The 21,859-nt window shown below is 32.8% G+C and overlaps 1 protein-coding gene across 2 annotated transcripts; it reads left to right on the top strand.

Moving 5' to 3' along the window:
- The first annotated feature begins 996 nt into the window (after positions 1-996).
- LOC106757621 (protein SUPPRESSOR OF QUENCHING 1, chloroplastic) lies at positions 997-19,701 on the top strand. 2 transcript variants are annotated; one of them, XR_001375522.2, is made up of 29 exons: positions 997-1,512; positions 2,734-2,834; positions 2,908-2,964; positions 3,054-3,148; positions 3,514-3,613; positions 4,304-4,362; positions 4,531-4,655; positions 4,964-5,033; positions 6,109-6,196; positions 6,322-6,397; positions 6,850-6,910; positions 7,195-7,270; positions 7,351-7,461; positions 7,564-7,659; positions 7,927-8,049; positions 9,984-10,181; positions 10,813-10,917; positions 11,060-11,124; positions 11,513-11,606; positions 11,762-11,919; positions 12,249-12,298; positions 12,387-12,508; positions 12,754-12,861; positions 13,562-13,654; positions 15,411-15,447; positions 18,358-18,605; positions 18,707-18,856; positions 19,124-19,389; positions 19,495-19,701. XR_001375522.2 is itself a non-coding variant. In XM_014640336.2 (28 exons), the coding sequence occupies exons 1-28, from the start codon at positions 1,146-1,148 to the stop codon at positions 19,286-19,288; spliced, it is 3,198 nt and encodes a 1,065-aa protein (XP_014495822.1). In that variant the 5' UTR covers positions 997-1,145; the 3' UTR covers positions 19,289-19,701. The 2 variants fall into 2 exon arrangements, 1 of the variants encoding a protein (XP_014495822.1); XM_014640336.2 differs by having other exon boundaries at positions 19,124-19,701.
- The last annotated feature ends 2,158 nt before the right edge of the window (positions 19,702-21,859 follow it).

The raw sequence follows: 21,859 nt of genomic DNA, 5'->3' as shown, positions 1-21,859 counted from the left end.
AATATATATTTAAAAATTAGTAAAATTTTAGGTATCTATATAAATATTTAATTATTTTGAAAGTTTCACAAAATTTTGTTTATAAGTATTAAAATATGTTTACCCGTCAAATGAAAAACAAACATACACTTTATTATCCCCTAGTTACCCAAATATCAATGTAAATCTGTAAACATCCATTCCCGAGGTATGTAAGAGGACTAATTTGTTGGGGTTTGTGGAAATTCTTTTCAGTCTTGGGAATTTGAATTTTTAAAATAATGTTGAAATTAACATTAAAGATACTTTGATAGCAAACTTTATCACTTAATTTGCTAATCACATCAATCTTAATTTGCTAATTACGGAGGCATAAATATGAATAAGAACATACTTACTAATCAGACAAAAACAATGATGAAAAAGTATATTTAATATGTATGGATTTTAAGAATGAGAATATCTGAAAACCAAAGAAATCAAATAAAACAGCATCACATATAAAAATTATTTTAAAAAAGGAAAATTTCATATTCATCTTCATCTTCAGTTACTTGAACATAGATTAAAGATTTGAAGGGCGGAAGAAATATGTCTAATGCGGTTCCAACTGAAATTAAGAAAAACCTAAGTAGTGGTAATTGTTTTACGCTAATGTTATTAGTAAATACAAACAAAATCTACACAGAATTTATAAAAATCGAATAAACAAGAGAAATAATTAAAATTGATATAATTTTGAATATTAGATAATTATTTTTAATTTTTTAAAATCTGAATTTTATATAATTAGTTTCTTGTCGAGAAAAATATTGCAATTGTTACATGTTGTTTACTGTTTAAATATTTTGATTTGAATAGTAATTTTTTAAATAAATCTCTAAAAATCTTTTGAAACTAATTCGAACTAACTGAATTACTGGCCAGTCCACAGGATGAATAAAGGGACAGAAAAATTCCTCCTTGCAAGGAAACAATGAAAATGAATATAAGAAAAAGAAAGAAAGAAATAAATATAAAAAGAAAAGAAAGAAATGCTGTGGTGAAGAAGTGGATAAGGTACCTCTGAAATTTGTCATGAGTTTTGTAATAAATTACAGATATAGATTATTATGGATTAAGATCCTCCCCGCCATTCGCAAACTGAACCACTGCACTGCTTAAGCATGGCAATGACATTTGAAACGGGTCGTTTTCACCTTTCGCGCCCAACGGCCTCAAAGCACTTGTTATTCTCGGCCATTATCAAACGACCAAAACCCGTTTCGCTTCCTTCTTCTCGGTTCTTCCATTGCCGATCGAGACGCCTCGTTTTGACGCAGAGATTCGCAGTGAAAGTCTGCGCGGTGAAAGTCGAGCAGAAGAACGTCGCTGCGGAATCAGGAGAGTGGGGGAAGGTTTCCGCGGTGCTCTTCGACATGGACGGCGTGCTTTGCAACAGCGAAGAGCCTTCTAGAAAAGCCGGCGTCGATTTGTTTGCCGAGATGGGCGTCGAAGTCACTGTCGACGATTTTGTGCCGTTTACGGGAACAGGTATTTCTCTAGGTTTCAGGTTTCCTTTTCTGAACTTCACGCTTCAATCTGCACCGTAATTTCTGAATATGTTATGCGTTTTTGGCCATTTGCCTCTGTTGCCGATAATTTATTTAGTGTGTTTGGAACGTTAATACTCTGTGAGAGAAGATTGACATTGAATGTGCATTGGGAAGCGTGAAACAAAATCGCTATGACGTGGACAAACGTCGTTGTTAATTTTGTAGTGTCTCAACTTAGAGCTAGACGATGAGAATGACTAAACCTTCTTTCGCGGTTTGTAGTAAGTCCTTGCATAAACTTGGATACAAGGTGAGGGTTGTGTCAAGCTAACTTAGATCTTAGTTGAACTTCTACGACATGGATTAACTTGGAGATAGTGTTAATCTAGGTGATTATCGCGAAACAATGAATTACTTGGCTCTGGTAAAGTATCGAATGAGCAAGAGTCACTGCATTGCTGCTTGGATGCATTGAAGAAGTCTTGGTTGTTTCGGGCTTATCCTATGTCACAAAGGTTTCAAATTGTGTTTGATTCGGTTAAAATGTAGTTGAAGTGCTAAGTTTTTTAAATTCAACCTGATTTCCATCTTATTTTTTTTTTATTAAATTAATCAATTGATTTGCAACACTTTAATCTTTGGCAACAACTAAACCTTTTCCCAATAGGTGATTAAGAGAAATAAGTAGATTTGGGTCGGGTACATGGATCATTAGTAGTCTTAATGTTTTGTTATGAATTATGTTTATGGTAAAATCATTGACCTCTTAATCCTTCTTAATTGTTTCACTCCACCGAAAGGTTTTTGGTGAAATAAATTAGAGAAATAAAAAGTGAATAGAAATTTTTAGTCAAGTTTGATCTAGAGGTTACTTGGTGGGATAGCACAAAACATAGGTCATCATAGCTTTAGAAGAAATCCATTTCCTATCTTAAAACTAGACAAAAGAACATAAAAAGAAAATAACAACTTTGTATAATGTCATTTTGTTTTTTAATTTTCATGATCTTTTTAACTTCTATACTTACTGTGTAACATGTAGCAAAGAATGTAGTCGAAATGCCTTTTTTCAAATCTACCCTTACTGCACTTTTATTTTGCTTTGATTGGACGATGTTCTTTGGAAGATATTTAAGTTCCATTTTGTTTTGTTGAGTTGCTACTTGATTATTAAGCTTTCAAGTTATTCATTGCTTTTTTCTTTTTTTAAACACTAAAGGAGAAGCTAACTTTTTGGGAGGTGTTGCTTCTGTTAAGGGAGTTAAAGGATTTGACCCAGAAGCTGCCAAAAAAAGGTTCTTTGAAATATATTTAGATAAGGTATTTATATTTCTCTTGATGCTACTTTTTATTTCTCTACTCGATATTGCCTAATGTGTTCCATTTATCTCAGTATGCAAAACCAGATTCTGGAATTGGATTTCCGGGTGCCCTTGAACTCATTTCTCAGGTATGCAAGACTAGTCATGATATTAGCATTGTTTGATTGCTTTGCTGATTCATCAAGTAACTAAGAAAGGACATGGTACCACATAACAGTGTAAAAGCAAAGGCCTTAAAGTGGCTGTTGCATCTAGTGCTGATCGTGTAAAGGTTGATGCAAATCTAGCTGCTGCTGGTTTACCATTGTCAATGTAAGCCAACACATTCTGAGTAATTTTTTAAATGTTGATGGAGACATTGACCTATAAATATTGTTGATTTACTGATAATATGCAGTACACTTTGTCATTGATATATGCAGTATAGCATAGAACTTTTTATTTTATTTCTTAAATTAGTTATAACAACATTATGGTATTAAACCCTAATCCAAGATGAATTCTAAGTCCACTGCATACTATATGCTAAGCTGTTGAATATTTAATTTAGACGAGGTTTAAATGACATAATTGCCATTGCATTTGAAGCCTAAGTTCATCAGCTTGACTTTAGTTTTAATTGTAGCCTACACTCTATAACTGTTATTCTTATTGTACAAATGCATTTGTTTTATTAGGTTCGATGCGATTGTCTCTGCAGATGCTTTCGAGAATTTGAAACCCGCTCCTGATATTTTCTTAGCCGCATCGAGAATATTGAATGTGCCCCCCAGTGAGGTATATGCTATTAGATTGAGCTTATTATCAAAGGCCTATGCTTTAATTTTTTTGGATGGTCAACATTCTGTATAGTGGTGGTTTTTGTTGTTGAAGATGCAATATCAACCAACAATGTTTCTTCACCTAAAATCTTAAGCTTTTGGCGTACTTAGTCTACAACATGGTATCAATGCCTCTAATGATCAAGTAGTCTAGAGTTTGATCTATTTTTCTCCCATTCTTCTAATAAAAAGTTAGACTTTAGCACAAAGTGAGCTGGAGGTGCATTTTGCACCTGGGGAGTACTCTTGGTTTATTAGGGGCACACAGTTCTAAGAGGAGTACTCTTGAATTGTCTCCCATTTTGTTCATATCAATAATCAATAATCAATACTACTTAACAAGCATGAACCTAAAAGCATATGGTGAGGCAATTACTTAGCCTTTGGGTAATAAACTTATTGAATGTTTACTTCTAGGCAGAAAGTTTCTCTTGAAATTCTTTCATGATAGCTTAAAACTGTTTCTGCAATAAGAGGCATCTGCAGTTACTAAGTGTGTGAACTCTAAGTGTACTGTGTCTCTTATTATGATTATCAGCATCTATTTAATTTTAATGCACAACTTAGACATTGAATTTGATATCCTGTGTAAAATGGTGGTTGTATTTTCTCTTAAACATAATTAATAAGTAATATGTATTCCCAGTGTATTGTTATAGAAGATGCGCTAGCTGGAGTGCAGGCTGCCAAAGCTGCACAAATGAGGTAAGCATTGACCTTTGTATATCCTGTGTTAAAAGAAAAAGATAAATAATGGTTGCTTGAACTTACCAACCCAAACCAATTTCTAGACTCCAAAACCACTATATCTAATGTTTACGTATTTAAAATGTAGACAAAAAATATTTACATAATTTGTTTCATTGTTTGTAGATGCATAGCTGTAAGGACCTCAATATCAGATGCAGTTTTAGAATCTGCAGAGCCATCATTTATCCGGGATGACATAGGAAGTGTTTCACTTGAGGATATTCTCTTTGGTGGCACTGTTGGATATAGTATGTAGTTTTGGGTGTTTGTTGTAAATCTATCCTTTTCCTCTAAATATTTTTTTTGGCATTGATGTAGAATGGATAGCCACATTTGGTTAAGAACTCTGAGCTATGAGTACTCCATGTATTGCAAATTGTTCTCACTTATTGCAAAACTTTCACTTTAATACTTGGTTGATTTTGGTCAAGTTGTTTGTTCAATTAAAGTATACTTTTTAGTTAAGATAGTTATTTTTCTAACAATTATTTTTGAGTAGTGCACAAAAGTGTAGGTTTTATATTGCAAGGGGTCTTATCTAGACATGCCATTGCAGATGAGAGGATGCAGGGCTCTGAAACTCTAAATAATTTTGCAGAGTCTTCATCTACTGTGCTTGATGGATGGTAAGACAGTTTCATGCTGGAACCCTTTTTTTCCTTTTCGTTCTCCTGAATTCTAAAGATTTTTTATTTCAAAAGTAAGTTCCTAAGGTATTTAGTCTTAGCATCATGTGAATTACTTTTAATCAGTTTTCATGGTGGGATAGATAACAATCCGCTGTAGAGAATAAAAAACGTAGGTTGTAGTTCAATACTAATTCTATTAACCTTTTTTGAGGGTTTATATTTTTCTGGTCTTCAATTTGTTGTGTGTGCGTTTGATGCACACTAATATAATTAGAAAGAGAACAAAAGTTACAAGATAACTTTTTTAATCCTGTGCACTGTTTGATAGACAATGAATAAGACAACCAAAATAATTTCAAATTTACGCTTTTAATATTAATTATAAAATTCATATTATTATTATTATACTTTTGAAATATATATCATTATACTTTAATATATATTGTATTTATCATAAATATTTTATCATATACACACATTATATTTATGTATGTATATGTGTGTGTTTGTGACAATATACATTGATGTAAGGACGAAGAGGCAGGCAGGAGATAGAATCACAATGGTATCTATGTTGAAGCTTGAGAGTTATTAAAATTGTGGGGACTTAAGAATGGGGATGGAGAGAAAAGAGAGAGATGGGGATATTTTTTTCTTTTGAAGATTTTGTACTTGGGGAAAAAGGTTTGTCTTTAAGTGGAATTGGCTTTTAATATATATTTTCAATATATATTTTCCTATTTCAAAACGAAAATATGAAAATTAAAAGTCTAATGACCACCAATTGTAAGAGTTGAAATAAGTTGCCTCTTAACAGTAGCGGGATGTAGTATAGTTCCGTTTCCATTTGTTCACAATGTAAAGAATTGAATGATTCATCAACTAGCCAGTGGGGATTCCCATAATTGGATTTCTGACGTTATGATGGTTTGGTGTCGTTCTCCTATATTATGAACAATGGCTTTTTTGATGACCATGAAACTCTTTATTGATGTGGCATTTTTGCCCTTGCAACAAGCAGTGCTTCTTGGTGATTTGCTATTATGAGGGTGCAGAAATAATTTATGGGCAGGTTGCAGGGTTCTCGGCGAGATATACTGAGATATGGAAGTCTGGGCATTGCTATCTCTTGCCTTATCTTCACCTTAAATAACTGGAAGGTACATTGTTGTTGCACAAAATTTGCCTCATCTTTGGTTGAATCTTAACTCTTCAATTCAATCTTTTGGAGGGACAACTAATTTGCAAGTCAATCACGCGTAACTAGCTAATCGTAATACTGCAGGCAATGCAATATGCTTCTCCAAAAGCAGTTTGGAATCAGTTGTTTGGTGTTGCCCTGCCACCCTTGGAGCAGAAAGGTGAATTTATTACTTTATCTATTTTCCTATCTCATGTCTTGTGTTGATAATATGTATGAATATGAATATAAATGGTTACTGAATTTAAGACTGTATCTTAGGTAAGGATAAACACCTCATTTCTGCTTTAGGTGCCAAATCAAATTTTGGACCATAAAGTGCTTGAAGCTTTATGGTCATGTCAAAGAATCTTTGTAAACGGGTTGGAGCACTCCAAGTGTCCCATTATATATATAATACATAATACTTTGCTGATAAAAAAAAAGAAAGAAACAATCAGCCTGAGAACTTAAGCTGCTACATGTTAGATAGGACAGATGAAACCTTTTTATCTGACTTTAGTAGTTAAAAATCTCCGGCAAAGTGTGCTGGTATTGACTATAGCCTTTTTTTCTTGAGTTATGCTAAAAATTGTAGTATAGTCCATAAAATTGTTGCTTTTTTGTTCTCAGATAACTCAAGATATGATAGGATCCAGCAATTTGTGAACTACATTTCTGATCTGGAAAGCAGGTAATTAGTGTTTGGATGAATTTATATATAAACATTTTCTGATGATTTTAACCCTATGCTTATTTTATTAGTATATATAGTTGTTTTCTCAATATTGTCCAATATTTAGCTTGAAGAAAATATTTCTATTGTCAGTTATTTTATGTGTTTAGAATTGTGAGCGTTACCTCCTCCTTTGGAGAAAAACAATTGATTGAAGATTGAAGCTTTGTACATCCATGAGCTACTGTAGAAGTTGTAATTGTTATTAATACACTATGATCAATTTCTTTTCACTATTCAAGGGGAAATGCTCAGATAGTTCCAGAATTTCCATCTAAACTTGATTGGCTGAATACAGCTCCACTTCAGTTTCGCAGGGTACTCTTATTAAGTTTGGATTATAATCTGATGAAACTATCTGACATGCTTCATTAGATTCTGATTCTAACTTTTGGCAGGATCTGAAAGGAAAAATTGTTTTGCTGGATTTCTGGACTTATTGTTGTATAAACTGTATGCATGTGTTGCCAGACTTAGATGCTTTGGAGAAAAAATACAAAGATATGCCGGTAATTTCTTAAATTTTCAAGATTTTCTTTGTTGTCCTGCAGTCTTCTATTTGAAAAGTCATTTACTTGTCCAGTTAATGTTTGATTTTGTGCTTTGTTCAGTTTGTTGTCGTGGGTGTTCATTCTGCAAAGTTTGATAATGAGAAAGATTCTGAGGCCATTCGCAATGCAGTTTTACGCTATGGAATTTCTCACCCGGTAAAGCTTGAATTTCAAATTCAATTAATATATCAAAGTATTTACTTTTCTTTTTTTCTGAAAAATTGAACATTGGTCAGATGTTTATGGCCAGATGATCAGTTTATGAAAAACCAATGTTTTGGTTTGAGAGTTTATTCTGCTGTCATTTTGTTTATCAGTATTCTTTGCTTTTGATATTTAATTTTGTTAATATTTTAGGGCTCTTGAACTTTTTCTTAATAAAGTGTGATCCACCAAATCTTATTATTTGTTTCCTTCTTTTAGGTTGTCAATGACGGAGACATGTTTCTTTGGAGGAACTTGGGTATAAGTTCATGGCCAACATTTGCTATAGTTGGCCCTGATGGTAAGCTTCTTGCACAACTAGCAGGAGAGGGTCACAGGAAGGTACTGATAATGATCTTTACTCTCCTCTCCATGTATTTAATTTTATATTTTAATGTGATATTTTTAGATAATGGAAGATAATTCTAGGATTACAGACATCTCATTATGTGCACAGTATGACTTTTTTGTTGCTGTTACTAGTTTGTGTAATACCATAACCATGACTCTGAGTATTATAGATTTAGTATTGTTGAAAAGAAAATTGCGACTCTGCTAGATATCTGTGTGATAACATTTATATTGATATTTGTCCTACTAATGAGCTGCGTGCATGGGTCTATCCATGGGATTGATGATTTTGGACTCATGCACCAATCTAATTAACAGACGGTAAGATTATCTGTTGAACAAAAGGTCTTGTTTAGGAGCCTGTAACTATCTATTGCACAGCCATAAAGAGCTTTTGTAGTTGAGTAATTTTATAAACAGCAAAATGAAGCAGTCTTTTTGGCAGGCATGAAAAGTTTATGTGGGCAGCAGAAGTAAGAAGCAGAATTAAGATTTATTAGGCCTTAATTATTTGCTTGTGTAATAGTTGTGTCTTAAGGCTGTCATTTAGGTAGGTATGGAACTGAATATTTCCTTCCTTCAACTTCAGAAAAATAAGGATCTGAATTATTATTTTTGTATTTTATTGTCTCTATGCAGTTATTTAGAAAGTGTTTGACTCAACTTGTTTATTTTACTTTTTTCCTAAAATGCAGAAGCCTAGCCTAATACATTTAGAGAAGAGCACTTAAAAAGTTAAGAAACGTATTTTTATTGAAAAAAAGAGGGGAAATTAGTTTTTTTTTTTTTTTTAAATAAACTCTTTGAAATAGCTTTTTAAGAATAATCTGCACATGTAGTCTCCCTTATACTGACTGCTTCACGGATGCCATTTAACTAACTTCGTTTGGAACTGTGAGAGCCATGATGTAGTATGCACTTGTATGGCTGTCCAGTGAACTCATGTGTCTCAATTATATATGAGAATCCCATGTATGATATACACGGGCTATTGAATAATTTAAGTCATAGGTCATTTCTACTTTTTTTTGGATATTATGTCATCACTATGATAATTTAGTCAGAACCTCCCATTTAACCAAAAGTTAAATACTTATGTCAGCTCATCCATATGAAACTTTAAGAAAGAAAATTCTGGCTAAATCCAAGTGCAACTTCAACCCCAACAAGGAGGGGTAAAAAGAAGATTCAAATTGGGGTTGAGAATGGATTGGATGATAGCTCTGAATCTGAGTTTGAAAAATTACTTAACTTTTGACAAGAGTTTCTTAAAAGGGCAAGAGGAGGGAAAGGCCCATTGGATAATATTGAAGACAATTATGTTGGGATTGAAGAAGAGTCGCACCCTCAGAAATTTAAGACTTTTATTTTATGGTTTGTTGTTATTTTAAGTTTTGAACTTGAAATTTGTGGTGTTTTTGATTTGATGTTATTGTTATTTGAACTTCTAGACATAATATTATTATTAGTTATGGATGTCTCTTTCATTACTTTTGCATTACCGGTATATTTATGTATTTTTTTAAATTATGTATATGCATATATTGTATTTCTTTTGACCGCAATGTTGTATTCCAAGTAACATTATTTTAAACCGAACTGAAACTTCCTTTTAAACCAGCCCCCTGAAGGAAGATTGAACGTGATATCTGATGGGAGTGACACTTTTAAGCAACTGTGCTTTAAGAGTATTAGCCCATTTAGATTGAGCGTCAATCAACTCCCAACCTTGCTTAAGCATGCAGGATTAATTTATAATATGCCTAATGCTTTTTTTTTTTTTTAATGATTTGTATTGCTATTGCCATTGATTTGTTTTTCTTAATAATGCCCAATTACATTTATTGATACATGTAGTTACAGCTATTATTTTTCTTACAATATGGTTACTAAAACAAGTGTTGCATTATTCCTGTTTTGAAAAGGATCTAGATGATTTTGTGGAGGCTGCCCTTCTATATTATGGAAAGCAGAACATGCTGGACAATACGCCAATTTCCTTGAGTTTGGAGAAAGATAATGATCCACGCCTGTTGACTTCTCCATTAAAGTTTCCAGGAAAGCTAGCAGTTGATGTCCTTAATAACAGGCTTTTTATTTCTGACAGCAACCATAATCGTATAGTGAGTCCTCTATGACTACCTATCCCCAACTCCCCTCTTCATGACCACTTGTGCATAATTTTAGTGATGAGTCAGTAGATTTACTTCTCATACAAACTATTTTGCAGCCAATATTTTAACACCACATGATATGGATGGTAATTGCCTAGTTTCTAGACACTCCTTGCTGTGGTCAATTCCTAAGTTTCGTTAAGAAGTTGCAAAAAATATCTTATAGAACCTTTGAAATCTTTCTCATATATAAGATGAATCATGAATATCTTATGCAGACGCCACATACATTGCTCAAGAATTACAAAAGATGTCCATTCCTCTTAGTGTATATTGGAACTTCACTCTCGAACCCCGCTATTCAATACACAAAATATTGTTGAAATTCAATTATAAAGAATTAAACATGAAGGTGAATGAAATGATTTGGATATCCTAATCAAACTAAGTATATGAAATTCTAATGACCAAACTACTAAACCTAACATTCCCATTATATCAATAATGAAAATGCGATCCTAAATAATACAAATTAAACTTTGAATCCCAAATTAGCATACTTTATTCTGAGTTCTGCCAATTGTCTCTAATACCTTCTCTTTCTAATTATGCAAGTCATGTGGTCATGTTTCTTATTCAGGTGGTTACTGACCTTGATGGGAATTTTCTTGTACAAATCGGGAGCAGTGGGGAGGAAGGTTTGAATGACGGTTCTTTTGATGATGCTACTTTTAACCGTCCTCAGGTACAAAATAAAGAAGCATACTTTGAGCTTCTAGAGTATTTAATTCTTGCTTAATTATAGTATTTCATCAATATAGGTTAAAAGTTTTTTTTTTTTTTTTTTTTTTTTTTTTTTTTTTTTTTTTTTTTTTTTTTTTCTCTAGGGCCTTGCTTATAATGCAAAGAAAAACATCCTTTATGTTGCAGACACTGAAAACCATGCTCTGAGGTATGTGATAGCTTCAAAAAATCAATAGCCTTATTTTCATATTTATGACATATGTGGCAGTGTCTGGTCATCACTTTAGGGTAATTTAATATTAGAAAACAGCTGAAAAATGCTGAAAGACTCTTGCATATATGACTATATGCCTTGCCTGCTTCATAATATCAAGACTGATCCACTCATAATTTCATTCTTAGAATGTTTAAGAAAATATTTCTTTGATTTGATAAAGTACTTTGGTGCTGTATTCATGTTAAATGCGAGTCAAACTGTTGTAAGTTCAATGGGTCAATTTATTGATTAAAAAAAATACAATTATGACTTTCTGTTCTATATTGTCAATTAAATAGTTTAGTGTTGTCGGGTCTAACATTTGTTTTTGTTTTAAAAGGGAAATTGATTTTGTTAATGAGAAAGTGAGGACCCTTGCTGGAAATGGGACCAAGGGCTCTGATTATGTTGGAGGTGGAAAAGGAGGCACACAGGTAACGTAATTGTTTAGTATTGAGGATGAGTGGCAAAGATATATAGCTAAGAATCCAAGATGAACCACAAAGTTAGACTCCTTATTGTTGTTTTTAATTATCGTCTTTTCATTAAATGTCATTCTGATAAACTCCTCCGTTTCCCTCTTTTCCAGGTTCTCAATTCCCCTTGGGATGTCTGCTTTCATCCATTCGAAGAAACAATTTATATTGCCATGGCTGGCCAACATCAGATTTGGGAACACAATTTATTAGAGGCAACTTCCAGAGCATTTAGTGGTGATGGCTATGAAAGAAACTTAAATGGATCAAGGTATCACATCAAATAAGGGTACCCCCTTCCTGTTGCCAGTAGTAATTTCAGTTCCTCCTCTGAGGATTCTATTGTTGTAACATTTGAAATTCGAATACCATGACGTTCAGAATGTTGCTATTTCACAGTCGCTGCATATTTTTGTGCTATATTAATACTTACGGTGTTTATAAAAAATCTTTTTGCCTCCCTCATGTTTAGTCTTAAGTTGCTATTTCACAATTTATTGATTCAACATTTTTCAGTTTACTCCATGTATTGTGGTGATTTTTCATCTCTGAAAAGCTTCTGATAATTGCTTGCTTACACTCATTTTTTGACTGATGTAGTTCTACAAACACGTCATTTGCACAACCTTCTGGTCTTTCGTTGTCTCAAGGTAACCTGTGGCAACAATTTAATTGAATTCGGTCTAACATTAATGTCATTCATAATAATAAATGTTTCACTTGATTTTGCATGATAAGATCTAAGCAAGATCTACATCGCTGATAGTGAGAGTAGTTCAATTCGAGTTGTGGATCTGAAAACAGGAGGATCACAGTTGTTAGCTGGTGGTGACCCAATGTTTGCTGACAATTTGTTTAAGGTAGCTTTGATATAATTTCTGATACAAGTTACATAGATTTCGTGCTTCATTTTGGCCCATTAAGTTTCTTTATAAGGAAAAAAATTGCAGTAGATTAGCTTGGTGTTTAATGATACAAATATTAAATCTTCGAACTCACTGCTACACATCTTTACTTACTGATATATTATACATTTATGACCTTTCTCTTTAAAATTCATCTTCTTGTATCCTAAACCTCACTCTATATCTTTAAACCTCTTCAGTTTGGTGATCAAGATGGAATAGGCTCGGATGTACTTCTTCAACATCCATTGGGGGTTATGTGTGCAAATGATGGTGAAATTTATATCGCAGATAGCTACAATCACAAGGTAGACAACTCAGACCCAGTTACTTTTGAATTGTCATGGCTCTGGCAGGCTATATATCTTATAGAGAACACTAACTCAGTTATATACCTAACTAACATATCCCAGTACCAAAGACTCCTAGCTATGCAAAAGTATGGGATAGGGTTGTATGTAGATTACCCTTGCATATGCAAAAAGGTTATTTCTAGATTTGAATCCTCGAACAACTGAGTAATATAAGCACACCAAGAAAAGAATGAATTTTTAGAATAATTTACATGTTCCTTTTGTCTTTACATGCATTTTCCAATTTTTGTCATTGCTGAAGTTCCCAACAATTCTCTCCTCATTCTTGCTGTATTGTCTTGTAATGACAAGGATTGACTGGTCATCCTGCTGGTTTCTATTAAGAATCAATATTTGGTGTCAGACAGGTTTAAACATTAATGAGATACTTTAACCTTTTTTATGTGAAATCTTGCGAGGGTAGCTTATTATTTTTTTACATATGTAGTTACGTCTCATACATGATTTAATGTTAAAAATAGTCAGATACTTAGATTATGTCATCAAACATATCTTTTGGAGCTTTGGAATCATACATGAAATACCTCACTTAGACACAATTTAATTAATTGGATGGCCCGACTTTAGATCCATTATCCTCATTGACTGAATTGCCTATTTTCTTTCCCTTTTGTTATGTGTTTTAAATTATCAGATCAAGAAGCTGGATCCAACTAGTAAAAGAGTTAGCACCATTGCAGGAACTGGAAAAGCTGGTTTCAAAGATGGAACGGCTGTAAAAGCTCAGGTTGGTAAAATGTTTTATGCTGTTTTCCTTAATCATCTCCTAGTTGGCGTACAAATTCCAGTTTATATTCTTGTTATAAAATGGTGAATCATCCATTGAAGACATACCGCTTTAATTCCTTTTTCTCTTTCATTTTAATACATGTAAGTGAGCAATTGCCAACTGTTTCAAACGTAGAATGAATTTAATGGCATAGTTTTTGTTGGCTTATAGTGCATAGGTTTGCATGATCTCAAGCTGATGAAGCAGTATAAATGATGGGATTTGGAATATCAGATGTTCTCTTCCTTTTATTCTTCAAGTTTTTTAATGATCACCACCACAAATGTATTGATGCTGCTTGATAATACTAAATGATATTTGCACTATCTTGAAATGTGCAACAGGTTTCCTGGGAATTATTCTACTGATGTGATTTATGTTCGTTTTGTTATTTTGTTTTTTCTTTGTTGGGGAAACCCCTAAGTTCCTCGTTGACTAAAGATTAGAGCCTTCAAAAAAATATAAGTAGGGATAAACTCTAGTCTTATAAGCCAATCTTTGTAGGATTGACTTAGATTCTATCCAAGTTTTAAGATGGTATCTACATGTGATTGATGGATACGATGAGTATTGGATACATGTATCAAATACTGCGATTCGTCTCATCTTTATAAATATAGGATACGATTAATTGAGATACATTTAAAGATATATACATATATATAGTTCACAAAATAAAATAAATATTATTATAACTTTTTTAAAAATCATATTAAAATTGAAAATTCTCTTTAAATATTATCTAAATGGCGAGTGGGAATTGTTTCTATCTACATTTCTTGTCACAGTGCTTGTTTTTTTAATTATGCAGTACTCAAACACCAAATCCTGCAAATGATTTTATGGAATAAATCATAAAAATGATATATTTTATGTATGTTTGAATAATATAAAAATAAAAATAATGATAGTTAAATATAAGAGTGAAAAGAAAAAAAAAAGGACTATAAGAAAAATTGCCACTGTTATATATATTAGTTGAATGTTATATCTGAGCCTTAGTTTAGGAAAAACGGGTAGAGTGGGATCCTGGGACGTGTTGCCTTATTCAGCATGGGTAATAAAGTCTTCTCAGATCAAGGTTTAAACCAAAGGACAATGCAAATTAAAAAACAGGATTATTAGCTCTACACCAATAAGCAACAGTGTTAACTTCTGAGCACTTTTTTCATTTTTAATTGCTGACACTTTACAGATAAACGTATCCGTGTCAGATGCGTCCTAGACAGGGATATGCAGCCATATGATGAACCGTACATCACAGCTTAAATCTATTAATAGGTTACTTGGTATATTCTCCACCAAACTCAATAGATTTGGGTATGATGAGGTGTATTTGGAAAAATCCAAATTCCATATTCTATATAAGTGGGGATAATTCTTACCTTGCAAGCCTGTCCTGTGGAACTGGGATAGATCAAAACCAAATTATGAGTTTCTTCTGGAGAGATTTCTTATTTTCCTTTTTCTATCCTAGAAATGGTAAAAAGTGGAGAAATTTATGCTATTTGACATTGTTAATCTGACCTAGCCTTGTTTCCAGTTCTTTTTATTCTGTAGATCTATTATTTAATAGGAAATTTTCACTTATTTGAATGATTCTTTTTTCTCAGTCATCCTTCTCACAAGTCTATTTGCAGATAAAAAGAGATGTATCTGTGTTCTCAATATAAAACAGATGTGTGTGTAATATGTTTTATCATTTTTCTCGCAGCTCTCTGAACCGGCAGGAATTGTTCAAGGGAACAAGGGTATGCTCTGTTTACTTCCTTCTACTTCATTGATTTTAGGGCTTTCACATATTACTCTGAATGAGTCTATAAGATGGAATGTATATTGTGAAAGTGTATATCGGGTAAGAGAAGTACATTATAACTATTGGATCATTCATGTATTGTCAAAATTAGAATTCAAAATCATAACTTTGAGTAACTTCTGACATCAATCATTCATGTGGGATAGTTCTTAAGATTTGCTTCTCTCACTCTATAAGGTACATACACACTAATAATCACTAGTCACTGAATGAGAATGTGCACGATCTGTGTGATTTGAATAGCTAAGTAGGGCACTGCTGACTAACATCGTTAAGGGAACAAACAAACAATGATTTATTTGTTTGACAAAAATGTTGACAAGATTTATTAAATTTTTTAGTTCTCCAACCGCCCAAAATGTCTTGAACGTTTTGAAAGAAATGAGCATATACCTGTCAGTAACCACTGTCACAAACTCTAGTTAAGCAGTTAGATTTGTTGTAACTACGTATCCTGTTTGAATACTGGCTGTCATTGTTTCAAATCAATGAATATCTCTTTTCAGTTTCTCAAAACTTGGTTTATTTCTCTCTCAATCCAGCCAGAGCTTGAAGGTCCTGCTGTGGCTCCTAATCCTTTTCCTCTTTCCTCTGCATCCATTGTCTTCTCGCATACTATTTCAAAAATAATTGATGACGAAAACTTATTATTATGGCTCTAACAAGTAGAGCTTATTGTCAAAGCAAGTAGTCTTCTGCATTTTCTTGTTTTTTCAAAAATTCCCGTGGTTTATCTGTGAAAGTGATAAGGTGAAGGAAATATCAATCTTACATACAATGCTTGGAAGCAAAAAGATCAAATGATCCTTTCTTGGCTCCAATAGTTCCTTTCAAGCTTGTTAATTTCGCACTGAGTTGCGATCCACAACACTAGAAACCAAAATCATTTCAGGATTTCTACTACAAATCAAGGCTCTAGCCGATTTGTTGGCCTCTCTTGGTATCTTATTACACCTCACAAACACATTTATGTGATTCTTGAAGGTCTATCATAGGATTACTGTTCACTTATCGTGATTGAGAACCAATTTGAACTGTTCCCCATTGAAGTTGTAGCACTCATCCCCACACATTAGATGCAAGTTGAGAAATTTTGCGAGAAAGTTCTTTTGGACTCTGCTAATGTCAAACTCAATAAAATGATGCCCGTTAGTTCATCTTTGCAACAACAATCTAGTTCAACCTCTTTGCAACTTCAGGTTAAGCAAAACTTTGAAGATGAACCTTCGAATCAAGGTTTTTGAGGTTTTACTCAGGGTCATGACAACGGCAATGGTTGTTGTCGTGGTGGTTGGTACTCTAACATACAGTGCCAATTATGCTTGAGGTGTGGTCATATTGCTACATATAGTTGTCCTTATTACGATCAGCCCTATTGGTTGCAAGTCAGTATGTCTAAGACACCAGGGCTCTGAGAATGTTAATGTTCCTCAAGCATTTACTCCTTATTCCTTTGTTGCATAGTGTGAAAATGTATCGCACTTAGCCCCTCCATGGAATCGCATCTCTTGCCCCACCATGCCCTCAATTTCAACGCCAAGTGCCATGGTAACTAACAATAGTATCGCACGCAACAGTGGGTGGTGTCCATACTCTAGACCTTATTTTCTTATAACTGATGACTCAAAATATTCATTAGCTTGGTTCGTTTGAAGATCATGAGCAAATTTTTTCTCAGCCTTAGCTTCCTCTGAGCAATTTTGCTCTTCCACAACCATGCCCTTCAAGTAATTTTTCACTCTGCTAGATGCCGTGTTTTGCTCTCATATAACTATCATGTCCTTTGAGCAGATTTGTTTGTTTGAAGTTGTCACCCTTTGAGCATTTTCTGTGCTCTTTGGAATCCGCTGTGCTCCTGAGCATTGTTTCCTTTTTAGCAGTTGTGTAGCCTTTGAGCATTTTTCACTCTTCAGAAACTGCTACGCTTTCCAAGCATATTTCGCTCTTCAGTAACGAACTGATTAACATGCTTACAAAATCACTCAATGTATCTCTTTAACTCGTATATGTGCTCTAGCTGAAGTTGAAATTTTAAAGATAGAATATGATTTTATTACATAAAATAGGAAAATATCTTGACAAATATTTTGTAAAAGAACGTGACCCACACAAATAATTTTACTCTTTAATTCATTGTGGATACTTTTCAATTAAACCTTAACAACCTTTAAATAGATGTAAATAGGACTTTAGGCCAAATACAAATAATAAAAACTGATAATAGAATATCAACTAACTTAAAATCAAAATTACCTATATTTTATCTCTATCAAAATCAAACCAAATATTACTAAACCCAAAACTAAGTTTATTCTAACATATTTCTGTACTATTTATTGATTTTGTTCGTTATCAGTATATTTCTTCTTTATATAAATAAAAATATTCATGCGTATGCTAGACAGTTACAAGCAATCCTTCGATAATGTTCAAGCATTGTAATATACCTCGCTTCAAATAAATAAACTATTTCATTTTTGTTCTGTATGTTTTATCAATAAATATGATCGCATTCATTCTCCTGATCTCAACATGTTTAACATGCACCTAGAGCTAGCGTACTGTTGGACCATTTTGTATAATTTAGCATTTGATTATTTATATACATGAACTACAGTGGTGTTATAACATTTGTGGGTTGGTCTTTTAGAATCCTGTGCGCCTTATCCTAACAAGTGGACAAAACTGTCATCACATTATGTATGATTATGGAATTCGTACACTACCTTTTTATAGTACAAGTCCTGTTTGTTGATCACTCGATTCAATTACTTTGTCTAAAATGAGTTAACTTTAAATCAACCTTAATCTTAGAAAAAATAAATTGTCTGTATTTTGTTTTCAGGGAGATTATTTATAGCTGACACAAACAACAGCTTAATTCGATATCTAGATTTAAACGCTGATGAAACTGAACTCCGTACCTTGGAGCTTAAAGGAATTCAGCCTCCTAAACCAAAATCAAGATCTTTTAAACGTCTTAGACGACGAGCATCAGCCGACACAGTGCCAATTCCGATTGATGCCATTTCATCAAATGAGGGAAACTTGTCTATTAAAATATCATTACCAAGCGAGTATCATTTCTCAAAGGTCCTCACCCTCCTTTATTTCAAACACACTTGTAATTCAATTCTTTGCATACAAGCGAGATTATATATTTTGTTGACTATTGTCCTAATTTTACATTACAGGAAGCCCGCAGTAAATTCAGCGTGGATATTGAACCTGAAGATGCTGTGAATATTGAACCCCTCGATGGATTCCTTAATCCAGAAGGATCTGCAACTCTTCACTTTAAGAGATTCTCTAACTCTGCTTCAGTGGGAAGAATTAATTGCAAGGTATGCCTCATTATAGAACTCAGAAGTATGTTGGATTCTGAAATACTATGGTTTTCTTCACGCCTTCAAATTCTAGTTTCACATCCCTGAAATTCTAATTTAATGGCATCAAGCGATAAAAGTGACTGACTTTTAACTCAATTTTGTTTAGCTTTGTTATGTATTCAACTGCAATGATTATAAATCCACCTCACATAGCCTCGGGTGGTGGTGGTGGACAAACTGATCGAGCATAAACGTAAAAGGGATTACATTCTCTCTTTACAGGTTTACTATTGCAAGGAAGATGAAGTTTGTTTGTACCAGTCTTTACTGTTTGAGGTCCCCTTCCCAGAGGGTGTTTCTAGCCCTGCCAAAGCAGACGTCACTCTCGCACATTTTGTAAAACCCAAAACTTCAACCAGCAACTTACTGGAGACAGTTGCCCCGTGAGTCGATGACACCGTAAAAAGACAATTGTATTCAAATGCTTGAGTGTCATGATCTTTCTTCCGATACAACAGATCATAAGTTCATAACTAACAAAATGCAAGGTAAGTTGTGTACCTTTCTCGCTTCTCTGAAGATGTCGTCATCAATAATCATTGTGTAATCATGTTAAATAATTTATCTTATTAATTATATTCATTATTATAAAGGTTGTTTTGCGGATAAGCAAAGATGGATTGTCTACGTAGTGGACACTCGTGCATCATCCATGTTATGATAATGTGGAGGCCAATAATTGAGCATACTAACATTATTGTAAAAAAAACATACATACCTATACTGAACGTTTAACACTTTACGTGTGTTTCCGAAAATTGACTTAAAGAAAGGAAAACAAATAATGGGTTATGTGTAAATTATTTGTTCGGATCGTTTTTTCACTCTCCAACCTTCATTGCTCTTAAAAACTTTGGTGGCTAAAAATGACAATTTTTTTGTTAGCTCGTTGATTCAAATAAGTATGTAAGGCCCTTGCATAGGTAGCGAAGGTAATCTATAGAGTAAAGGTGAGGCTTAGCTGGTAGAACTTGGATTATAATATAAAGATAACGTGGTCATACGTGTTAGTTTCACCAAATCCCAAATGAAGCAGCCGCTGGTTATCAAATGTCTATTACCCCAAGCTTGTCAATCGACTATGGTCCATTTTAGGCATTCAAAAGGAAATTAGAAAAACAGAGTATATGTCATTGTTTCCACTAAAATATAAATTTGAATTAAGAGAGACTGGATTTATTTAATCCATACGATAGATTACAAATATATAAAAATGACGCATTTATGAAATAATCATTTTTGTTATAAATTGATTTTTATTCAATATTAAATTTTACTTTATTTAAATATTATTATTATTATTATTATTATTATGAATATTATTATCGTGAATATAATTATACTTTTTTTTATTTTCATGATTTTTTATAATTATTTTTATGTTACATAACACATCAATTATTTTACATAATATAATTAATCATGTTTATGCGATAGATTATATTATCTACAGTGTAAATAAAATTAATTATGTTATATAATTAATCATCTTAATTGCTTGGAAAATCAAATAATTTTTCCACATGCTCGTAAAGATGGCTAATAGTGTTTAGAAACATTTTCTGGGGACTAACATCTTAAGCCAATTTACAATTCCAATGTTTTAATTTAAAAAAAAAAATATGATACTGTTTTTTCACTTTAACTCATTACCGAATTTTCTTTTATTAAAAAGTTATCTTTCACTAATTTTCAGGTGCCGTAATATTAAAATAAAACTTTCCTGACGTACAAAATTTCTTTCAAATGCCCCGTTATTAAAATATAATTTTCCTATGCAAAATTTCTTTTTCTTCTTTAGGTATTCTTAGAGAAGTAGGTGTCATAAATGGCAAATAACTTTTGGCGACATTATCAAGGTCAACCCTTCACAATAGTGATTTTGTAGATATATTTTCGATGAACTTTAATTAGTGAAGTGTCATATTACCAAAATGATTATGTATTAACATTTTTTTTCTGAAAAGAATTTTATAATAAAACTTAATATAATTTTGTACAAAATAATTATATTACAAAAGTTGTTTTTTTATCTCATTCTAAATAGTTGGCTAAACAATTTTAAATGTGTTTCTTTTAACAAAAAATTAATAGTTAATCTGTTAATTTTTGTTAGTGAGGCATTTAAACTCAACCTATATTTTCGTCTCTTCCATTGTTACCAGCAAACAAACTATATTTCTTTCAAAAGTAGTTCACTCAACTAGAAGCTTGCAAATGCCTGACTTGTTGTTCTAAAGACAACATTAGATACAGACTTTTCTATGTTTGAATTAATGAAAACGAAGGAGAAGGGAAAGGAAATGGAAGAAGTACAATGAAAGATTTACATTTTACTAATTGTTAAAAAATAAAATAAAAAAATTCGATATATGGGATCCATTTTACGCGTACCCAATCTAACAAGGCTAAAGTGGTGAGAGGATTCCTTTTATTTTCTATTTATTTATATTTATCTTTTTTATTTTTTATCTATTTTTTAAATTTATCTGGTGCTTTTACTTAGGAGTCAGCCAAAAGCATGTCAATCTTAGAAAAAAAAAATTCAGTTTTTGGTTTTTATTTGGTGAGGAACCAAATCCAGGCTTAAGACATTTATATTGACGACAGAATGGCAGTAGTGTGAATTTCGATGTACTTTGAATTTCGTGAACAGCAAAGGGGTCCTTTTTCTTCAAGTAACAAATGGAACCTTGAAAACTTCATAACTTCATTACACGGAGTAATAGGCACAGAAAGAGGTTAAAAACACAGAAGTTTGACATAAATATTTCGAGGCGAGATAGAATTATGGTACCATCCACGCTCTCCTTTACCAATCCCCTCAAAGAATCTATACATTTATACAGATTTAGGAAGGATGGGACAGAAAGTATGAGAAGATGTCATACTCGTATTTTATTAAGAGTAATTGCATGATTTTTGTTTTCTTTTTACTTTACATTTATACACGTGAGC

Source organism: Vigna radiata, chromosome 3, assembly GCF_000741045.1.
Source record: "Vigna radiata var. radiata cultivar VC1973A chromosome 3, Vradiata_ver6, whole genome shotgun sequence".
In the NCBI taxonomy this organism is placed as follows: Eukaryota; Viridiplantae; Streptophyta; class Magnoliopsida; order Fabales; family Fabaceae; genus Vigna; species Vigna radiata.
The sequence above is the reverse complement of the archived record's forward strand: the minus strand, read 5'-3'. Positions and strand labels throughout refer to the sequence as shown.

What these genes read in the sequence shown, in the direction of transcription:
- LOC106757621 (XM_014640336.2), top strand. Translation starts at nt 1,146, where the DNA reads ATGGCAATGACATTTGAAACGGGTCGTTTTCACCTTTCGCGCCCAACG. An exon ending in CCCTTGAACTCATTTCTCAG is followed by an intron (nt 2,965 to 3,053) that starts GTATGCAAGACT and finishes ACCACATAACAG; the next exon opens with TGTAAAAGCAAAGGCCTTAA. An exon ending in TGGGAAGAATTAATTGCAAG is followed by an intron (nt 18,857 to 19,123) that starts GTATGCCTCATT and finishes CTCTCTTTACAG; the next exon opens with GTTTACTATTGCAAGGAAGA.